A 10,136-nucleotide genomic window follows, 5' to 3' on the forward strand; every position below is an offset into this window, starting at 1 on the left:
TACCTTTCAAATTTTCTATTTTAAGAAATTTAAAATGAACAACTGTTAGGGGTAGATAGGACTGGAACATTAATTTTATGCTAGAAGCTTGTTTAAGTGTTTTGTGGGTACACAGTGTTCCTATATTGGCACAGTCAGATTGACCAGATGAAATTATACATATAAGTGAAAAAATTCAAGAATCATAGACTGTTAGAGATGGAAGGGGTCTTTAGGCTAGGGGTTCTTAGGTGTTTTGTGTGTGTCATGGTTACTTTAAGAAGAAAAAAACAGGTTTTTTTTAGAGTTTATGTTAAGAACCTCTGCCTTAGAATGTAGAATATTAGAACATGAAACACAAAATGTTGGAATTCCAAATGGGCTTAGAGATCACCTGCTCTAATCCTCTTATTTATAAGGAAATTAAGATTTAATGGTTAGTAACTTGCCCAGGATCATATCAAACTAGTAAGAGAACTAGCATCTGATCATTTCCTGATACCTAGACCAGTAGTTTCCCCTTGCCCCCACCACCACCACCACATTTTCTCCCTGTGATCATGCAAATCTTATTTTGTACTAGCGGTGGGACCCAGACAGTTTATCAACTAATATGCCTAGATTTCATAAAAGGCAAAACAATCAGGTGGTTTATATTAAATTGCACATATTCACTCAAACTTGAATTGAAAAAAGATCTCAAACTTTTAAGAGGGCTTGAATAGTCATTAACTTTATTAAGTTCTATATGATAATACTGGACCCACTGTTGTTTCTTTTACAAAATAAAACATTCTCTTTTCTGATTCCTGTCTTTCCTCCCTCAATCCCCTATATCTTGTACATCATCATGAGATTTGCCTTTAGACAGTTTAGTTTTCAGAAAACAAGGATGGTTTAGTTCAAAGAATACTTGAAACAGAAAACCTTTTTTTTTTTTTTGTCTAGAATACTTACTGCATAGCCTTAGGAAATCATTTAACTCCTCTTGGTACCATTGCACTTTGAGGTTAGCCTAGATGATCTCTAAGGACTCTTCAAACTTCTACTGCTCTATAAATGTAAGAAGCTACAATTGGTATCTGTCGATAACCATATTTATACAAATGTCTACCTCACTTTCAAGTCCCTAGTTTTACCCTCATTTACCTAATCTCACTGTTCCAGATACCAGCTTTCTGTTTCATTCATAGGAGAACCAAGTTCAAATTCAGCTTCAGATACTTACTACCTGTGTGGTCCTGGGCAACTGCCTAAAAATAAAAGTATTCATTCATTTACATTCAACATTAAATACTACATATCACATACTAGGAGGAAATCCTACACTTTAGTAGGGAGATATCAGCACTGATAACTATATTACTTATGACATAAGTTAACCTGGTCCAAAAGAAAGTACTATGAATGTTAGGGTATCAAGCAAGACTTCATGGAGGAGCTGACATTTGGGTTGAGATTAAATAATGGCTGGAAGAGATAGGATGGGGATCGCTGGTTTAGGGAGCAGTGTAAACAATAGCAGAAGTAGCAAGATTCTAGATCATTTTCCCTGGAGTATAGAGTATGTAGAGGAAAATTGTGACAATGTGCAGGACCTCAGGTGGAGGCAAAGCAGTCAATCTTAGTTATTGTTTGTCCTTTTTTCTCGAAGAGGATGTGACATCAGGAAGGTAATGGATGTGAGGGAGGGAGGCTGGGCAAGGTCACTGGCCTCACCTTCCCCTCCAGAGCCATCTAGATCCAGTGACCAGACATAGATCAGGACTGGAGAAGGCCCTCATAATTGATTGTATATGAGAGGTGAAGAAAGGAAAATTCAGGCTTATGAATGTGGAATACTGGATAAATGGCACTGTTGCAGACATAATCAACAAACATTTGTAAAGGAGCTTACTGTGTGGCAAGCATTAAATTCCTACTACATGACAAATGCTAGAGGAAAAAGAAATATAAATGAAAACATTCCCTGCCCATGGGAGCTTAATGGAGGGATGTACATAGCCTAGATATTTACAAAAGATAATTTGGTAGTTGAGGCTATAGTAGTGAAGCATAAGGTTTCATGCAGGTGTCATTTGACTCTAGAAGGAAAAACAGGGAGTCTAAGGAAGAACTGTAAAAAGTCAACAAGACTCAATTTAGGGCATGTTGGGATGTCCAAGTAGTGATATTCTGTATGCAACTAGAGGATATAATAAGATCATAGATTTAGAGCAGGAAGATACTATAGTGGCTATCTTAATACCCCCATTTTAGAGAAAAACTGAGTCCCAGAGAGGTTATTTTTTTTCCTAAGGTCACATTAGAGAAGCAGCAGTTGGAATTAAATTCTATTTATTTTTTATACTGTGACACACTGTCTTATCAGGATGTTTTCCTTATCAAGGTATGTTAATAGCTATTTTAAGTTATCTCTGGTAAGGTATAGAGAAAAAACATGGAATTTAGCTTTGGGAAATTTAAATGTGAATTTTCACTCCAAATTACATGTTGGAGAGATATGGGCCTCTGAATTTTCCTAGCTGAGAATAGGCAACTCATATTCTTTCTACACCTATAAAATGTGAAATACCTGTATTATCTTTCTCAAAGTAAAAACTTAAAAGTGAATTTCATTTGTAATTAGCTGAGTAATCAGTCATATAAATCTGTCAGTCTTTTTCTCATAGAATAATGCCTTTGTTTTAGAGTTATTAAAAAAAACTGTAAACTGTACACCATATACAAAAGCTAGTTAACTTAAGTAGCTATAAATAGCCAGATCACTTCAACTTTAGATTTTATCTAATTTGCCTTATCACACACAAATGTCGTGATGACTGAAGCCCAGATCCTTCTAAAGTATTATCTGAAATAACTTTAAAAACAAATCTGGGGAACTTAGAAATTAGCTTGAGTTGAATAAAACCCCTATTATTACTTTCTTTTTTTTGACTTAGCAGAAGCATGAAAAGTTGCTGTATTAGACTAAAGTATTTAAATGAGAATCTTGAAAGCCTTATTTTAAAACTAAAATTTTGGCTGGGAATTTGTGTTTCTCTAGACTTTTGCTCAATAATTCCTTCATAAAATTAAGCTATCAATCTCCAGTTTAGTATCATCTATCCTTTTTCTGCCATCAAATATCACATATTTGTGTTTGGAATTATTTTTGAAAAAATTGTTTACCAAAAATTAGATACCAAAATAAATATTAATCAAGATTTAAGTAAGTTTGTCTTTTTTTTAAAGGTCCCAATGCAGAATGAAAACAATTATGGACCACAGATCAAAAGAATAATGATCTATTTTCAGCTATTAACCAGTCCTAGTTATCGCTCATCTTTTTTCATCCTTTGAGAAGTATCATAAATGCTCTTTACAGTCCCTTCTAGGTAAGATGCTTATAATTCTAGCTCTTAATATGTAGTCATGTTTAACCTTAGTAGCTTCTTTGGTGTGAAATTTTTGAAAAACCTCTAAAAAGGTTTAAAAAAAAAAAAAAAAAAAAGTCAAGACTTAAAAGGCACCTTCTTCTATTAATCTAGTTCAAGCCCTCATTTGACAGAAATCTCAAATCAGTTTTCCTACTGTCCTATCAGTTCCTCAAAACATACCGTTTCTTCTCACACTGGGTCTGGCTAGACTAGTTCTCCATCTTCTTTCTTGTCATGAATTCCTTTGACTGCAAAAAGGTCAGTATGAATAAATCCCCCCCCCCCTCAAGTTTATGTATGCTAGATTAAGAACCCCTGCCATGGAGGATAATTGAAACCATTAGTACCATATGGAAATGTTAAGTACTAAATCATTTTCTAGCCCACTTGAAAGGACTATTCAAATAGAAAATATTGGTTAGAACTCGGAAAACCTGTTTTATTACTTTTGACTAATTTATAAGGGGATTTGGATAAAGTCCTAAATCAGCCTTATTGAGCTATTAATTCCAGTGCATCAAACTTCTATCATCATTAGGCTTGAAGACTGAAAGCATCTATCACTTGATCTCTTACAAAGTTCTAATATTAGTAACCTCTTGCCTTTCATAGGGTTATTTGTATAAACTTCAAAGGTATTGGAGAAACCAGTTTTTAAGTCACTAAAACCAACATGTAAATAACAAACATTTATTGGTATCACTTAATGGTAGAAAAAAAGTTCTACACCAAAATGCACATGACCCAATTGTTAAATATAACATTTGCAAGGTGAACACATTTGCCAACCCAGATTTCTTTCCCCCTCCCCACTTTAAGCCAATTCTAATCCCCTTCCAACCATTCCCCCCTCCCACCACCCAACCCCCCCCAAGAGTAACTGCTAACAAAAGCAGCAAACAGCCACTTGGGCTTATAGCATTTTCAACTCCACTCCATAGTGAAGATTCCAATTACATTCGAGATTGAGTTCTCTCCATTTTCTCCTAACAAAAAGTTCCTGAGTCCAGTATTTACAATATTACAACACACACAAGTGGTGTCTACAACTCATCTTTTTCTCCCGTTTCTTCGCTCCCTGGGGGAGGGCCTGCACCACCATATAGCTTACTAACAATAGGCTGGACAATCTCTTCAAGTTCCTTCTTTTTTGCTTTGAAATCTTCAATTTCTGCATCTTGGTGACTCTCAAGCCACTCAATTTTTTCTTCCACTGCTTTTTCTACAATCTCCTTGTCTTCAGAGGAGAGCTTTCCACCCAGCTTTTCCTTATCACCAATCTGGTTCTTTAGTGAATAGGCATAACTCTCCAGCTCATTTCGGCTATCAATACGTTCTTTAAGCTTCTTGTCCTCCTCAGCAAACTTCTCAGCATCGTTTACCATCCTCTCAATCTCTTCTGGTGTAAGACGGTTTTGGTCATTGGTGATTGTGATCTTATTCTTGTTCCCGGTGCCCTTGTCTTCAGCGGTGACCCGAAGAATACCATTCACATCTATTTCAAAGGTGACTTCAATCTGAGGGACCCCTCGAGGAGCAGGAGGAATTCCCGTCAAGTCAAATGTTCCCAGGAGGTGATTATCCTTGGTCAGAGGTCGCTCACCTACAAAGATATTACATCAATACTTAAAATGCTGTTAGGACAAACAATTATAAACCCCCCATATATCATTATCTTTAGTTAATATTTTTATATTCATTCAACTTTAGCTCCAACTATACACCACTGGCAAGAACTACATTCCCCAAAGGCAGTCCAAACAAATTGAATGTTCTAATCTTTTTTTTTTCCTATATAAGCAAAATATTTAGCTCAGTATCCTATTTTTTAAAATTAGTAACAAAAGGCAGTATGGTTCCAATAAGCAGGCAACAAGGTAGAAATGGAGAAAAACATGTATGATATTACTTTTCTCCCCAATGACTGAGAATTTAAAAGAAAGGCAAAATCCTATTTTTCAGAGCCCAAGATGGTCAGTAGATCTCTAGATGCTAGCTGATAACTTTATTAGCTGGGGCCATAAGCAAGTATTTTTTTTAGTCTCAATTTTCTCATTCCTAATTACAGTATTATTCTTAAAGACAGTACTTGATAAAATGATCTAAGTTCACTTAGATTTATTTCTTTGTATTAAAATATATTACCTTCATAGACTTTGATAGTGACAGTTGGCTGATTATCAGAAGCAGTAGAAAAGATCTGAGATTTCTTGGTGGGCACAACAGTATTTCTTGGGATTAATTTGGTCATGACACCACCAACAGTTTCAATGCCAAGTGTAAGGGGACACACATCAAGAAGCACCAGATCACCTAAGACAAAAAAGAATTATAATTTCAACATTAGTAATAGTCCTTTGTGCAGCATCATACCACCAGAGTCAGGATTGTGGATTATTTCTAATCTATCTCAATGTTCTTTTTTCCCTATGCTTTCTAATTTTTAAAAAATTTCAATATATTTTCTTTTCCCAAATACATGTAGAGATAATTTTCAATATTAATTCTTTGAAAGAATTGTTCTCTCCCTCCCTTCCCAAGACAGCAATCTGATATTGGTTATATGTATACAATAATTTTAAACACCTTTTCTATATTAGTCATATTGTGGAGGGTAGAAAAGGGAAAAACTACACTATTTTAATATTCTTTCAACAAATCCGGGTCACAAGTCATAAGCTAGTTCTTGATCATGGCTGCAAAGAGAAGTGTGTTAGGAATTCTCTCTTTTTGGAAATGTTAAGATGTTGACCTACCAGTATCTTGATCACCAGACAATACACCAGCCTGGACAGCAGCACCATAAGCAACAGCTTCATCTGGATTAATACCCCGGGAAGGCTCTTTGCCATTGAAGAACTCTTTCACCAATAGTTGTATTTTAGGGATCCGAGTAGAGCCCCCAACAAGAACAATTTCATCAATATCAGACTTCTTCAAGTCTGAATCCTCTAGTACTTTCTGGACAGGCTTCATTGTAGACCGGAACAAATCCTAAAACATGAATCAGTAATATATAATCACCAGAATGCTTTTACTATACTGTAATTAACAGGGAAAGTAAAATCCATTAACCCACCATAGTTTCCAACACATTTCTCCATTTCCTATAAACCTACCATGTTTAGTTCTTCAAACTTAGCACGAGTGAGTGTCTCAGAGAAATCTTCACCTTCAAAGAAAGATTCAATTTCAATTCTAGCCTGATGTTGAGAGGACAAGGCCCGTTTAGCCTTTTCAACTTCCCTTCGAAGTTTCTGCACAGCTCTGTTGTCTTTCCTCACATCTTTTCCAGTTTTCTTTTTGTACAACTTAATAAAGTGCTCCATGACTCGCTGATCGAAGTCTTCTCCACCCAAATGAGTGTCACCATTTGTGGCCACCACTTCAAACACTCCATTGTCAATGGTGAGCAAGGACACATCAAAGGTGCCACCACCCAGATCAAACACAAGGATGTTCTTTTCTCCCTCCCTCTTGTCTAGGCCGTAGGCAATAGCAGCTGCAGTACTGGTGAGGGGGGAAAAAAAGGGGCTGTCAGATTAGCACTTCCCCCATTTCCAAAACACTTTATATTTCCCACTTTATCAATACTTACGGTTCATTGATTATCCTCATGACATTAAGACCAGCAATAGTACCAGCATCTTTGGTTGCTTGACGCTGGGCATCATTGAAATAGGCAGGAACGGTAACAACTGCATGAGTAACCTAAAAAAAAGTCACTCATTTAAGGCCATGATAAGTCAGTAGTCGCTATAGAATCATAAATATTAGGGCTGAAAGGGATCTTCTCTTTTTACAAGAGAAAAAAACCTCTATTGAGGAAATTATGTCAGTTTCCCAAAAAATCATATTATTAAGTATGTTTCTTGACTTTTCCCTCTTCAGTGAAGAGCTTTTTGTGGCTACATCTTGCCTATCCATCTTTCCATTATCAATCAATTCCCCATTTTAAGATATTACATTATATGGGGAACAGTCTAGACCTATAGTTATCACTGGCATAGGAAAACTCCTCCTTCCAATGAATGCAGGAAGAACCTTCTCTACAGCAAATCTGACAGAACTACCTAGAATGCTGAAAGGTTAAGTTACTTGCTCACAGGTCATATAGTTCAGTGTGTCAAAACAGCACAACATTCTAGACCCGCTTTCTTTGTAGTATATTATTTTATTTCTCTTCAAAACTATGTTTTGGTAACAATGTCATGTTATGGATGAACCTCACATTTGACTATCAATTTTCTAAAGTTCTTACCTTTTTGCCTAGATATGCCTCAGCTGTTTCCTTCATCTTAGTCAGGACCATAGCAGAAATTTCTTCAGGAGCAAATGTCTTTGTTTGTCCACCTCCAACATCTACCTGAATGTATGGTTTGGTCTTCTTTTCAACCACCTAATTTTAAAATGATGCAGAAGATCTATTATTTACATCCAAATAAATTCTATTACATACAGACATAGGTTCATTTTGTTACAAGAATCTACTATCTTATGAGGACTTTATATTTATAGTCTTAAATTTTGTTAATTTGGTGTCAGCATTTTAAATTCCCTGGATTCCACAGAAACTTGGGACTATCCTAACTTGCTCTCCTAGTACTAATACTATGCTGTCCAAAAGTAGTTGTGGATTTTGGTTTACTTAATTCTACTTTCTGAGAACATTTGATGGTTTTAATCAAAACCAATACTGATCACATTCTAAAAAGAATTTCTGAGTAATATGGTTGAACTAATACTATTGCCTAACAAAGAAACTGTTTTTTCCAGGCTTAATTTTATTAGAACACCACTGTTTGTTCAAGCACTATTAATGTTCTAAAGATTTAACCATTTAAAAGATAGTAGAACTGGGAAAAAAAACAATCCCTGGGATCTTTAAAACAAAGGGGGTTATATAAAAGTAATATCAAATATGACTAAAGACACTTTTTAACTTTTTAAAAAGTCAAAGTAAAAAAGGTGAAGTTCAAAACTGCATCCTAGAGTTTTCCTAATTGAGGTTTAACATCCTATATTTTAATACATTATTAACTCACGGAGAAAAACAGACCTTGAAAGGCAGGTATTTAATGTCCTGCTGCACTGAAGGGTCATTCCACGTTCGGCCAATCAGCCGCTTAGCGTCAAAGACTGTGTTCTCGGGGTTTGAGGTAAGCTGGTTTTTGGCGGCATCACCAATGAGCCGCTCTCCTTCTGGGGTGAAAGCCACATAGGAAGGTGTGATTCGGTTGCCCTGATCATTGGCAATAATTTCCACTCGACCATTCTTAAACACGCCAACACTGGAGGAGAAAGACCAGACCGGAGAAAACAAATGAGCCTTGGATGTAATGTTAAAGAAAACACAAAAAAGGAATGAAAAAACATCCTCCTCATTGATCCTGCCTTTGCCCTGATCTTGAGAAATCAAGGTTTGGGCCGGAGCGGAGGCCTACTGGGCCTAAGGGAAGATTCCATCTCATCCCTTCCCCCCCACCTCCAGGATCTGGTCGCCGGCTTCCAAGAAGGATCCCAAAGAAAAAACCTTCCGGGACCGAGGAAAAAGACCTAACAAAGGCGTGTGGAAATTTTCCAGACTGGATCCACGCAACCATAAGCCTTGGCCTAGAGACGCTGTCAGAAGCCAGGGATGGACCCAAACATCTCCGTTGCGCCCCCCCCACACCCCAAACTCTCGAGATGGAAATTTCAACTGGGGCCCCAGCTGTTGCTCTTACCACGAGTAAGTGGTGCCCAGATCGATGCCCACCACCGTGCCCACGTCCTCCTTCTTGTCGTCTTCGTCAGCCCGAGCCCCCATGGCCACCAGGAGCAGCAGAGCGGCCGCCACGAGCGAGCGCCTCATCCTGTCTCTAGGTCCGCCCGCCCTCCTGCTTATCTGCGCTTCCGTTCGCCCTCCGCTCTCCCGACAAGATTCCTTCGATGGAGTTAACTCGGAGGAAGAGTGAACAACCTGCGGAGACACGGGTCGTGCTCCCTAAGAAGGCCGGGAGCGACAGAGGCCCATCCATCGCCTATGGGCGGAAGCTCCCCCAGGACCGGCCAGGGCCAAGTGGCGACGGCAACGGCGGGTCTGAACGAGGCACAGATTAGTTCGATTCGGTTCCCTTCCCCGTCCTCCCCAACTTGGGGCCCAAGGTCGTGGCGCTTACCTCGCACGGCTGGTTTGCAAAAAGTCTCAGCACTCTCAATGGTCTCCCGTCAGTCCGTTGGTCAAGTATGGGCCCGAGCCGGCCCCGACTTCTCTTATATATCCACCCCCCAGCCCCGTCGTGGAGGCCTCCGATTGGTGAAGTCTCCGCGCGTTGGACGCCGCTTATTGGCCTCAAACACCAAGCTGGCCACCGCCGATTCGAGGCGGCGGCAGCCGCAGACTACGTCATCGCATCGACCCTCCCCCGTCGTCTCATTGATCTTCCTTTGCTCCAAAGAGAACCAATCGAAGAGGCATTTGGGCCCTGCGGTAGTATTTTATTGGTCGACCCTCTGTCAATCATTTAAAAGTGGCGCGCGCCGGCCTCTCAATCCTCAGAGCAGTTTCCGCTGGTTGCCGCCCTGGTCCCACCTTCTCTCTGGAGCTTCCGAGACGTTCATGTGGGTGTCGGCTGGGTTACCTGTCGGGGAGTTGCGAGCTCTGGTCCCCGCCCCTTCAAACATTCCCTGCGCTCCCCTTGGCTCCCCCGATTCTAGCGTCAGCGTGGTAATCTCTCTTTACGCTGCCTATTGGTG

At 39.1% G+C, this 10,136-nt stretch overlaps 1 protein-coding gene across 1 annotated transcript; it reads right to left on the minus strand.

Annotated features, from left to right (window-relative positions):
- Positions 1 to 4,072: 4,072 nt before the first annotated feature.
- On the minus strand, positions 4,073 to 9,687 carry HSPA5 (heat shock protein family A (Hsp70) member 5). The gene is made up of 9 exons (XM_012553719.3): positions 9,560 to 9,687; positions 9,125 to 9,360; positions 8,458 to 8,689; positions 7,660 to 7,797; positions 6,997 to 7,109; positions 6,518 to 6,908; positions 6,155 to 6,392; positions 5,544 to 5,711; positions 4,073 to 5,001 (listed from the first exon to the last, which is right to left on the minus strand). Exons 2-9 carry the CDS (start codon positions 9,250 to 9,252, stop codon positions 4,442 to 4,444), a joined length of 1,968 nt encoding a protein of 655 aa, XP_012409173.1. The 5' UTR covers positions 9,253 to 9,360; positions 9,560 to 9,687; the 3' UTR covers positions 4,073 to 4,441.
- Positions 9,688 to 10,136: the final 449 nt, after the last annotated feature.

The sequence above is a fragment of the Sarcophilus harrisii genome, chromosome 2 (genome assembly GCF_902635505.1).
Source record: "Sarcophilus harrisii chromosome 2, mSarHar1.11, whole genome shotgun sequence".
NCBI classification, from domain to species: domain Eukaryota; kingdom Metazoa; phylum Chordata; class Mammalia; order Dasyuromorphia; family Dasyuridae; genus Sarcophilus; species Sarcophilus harrisii.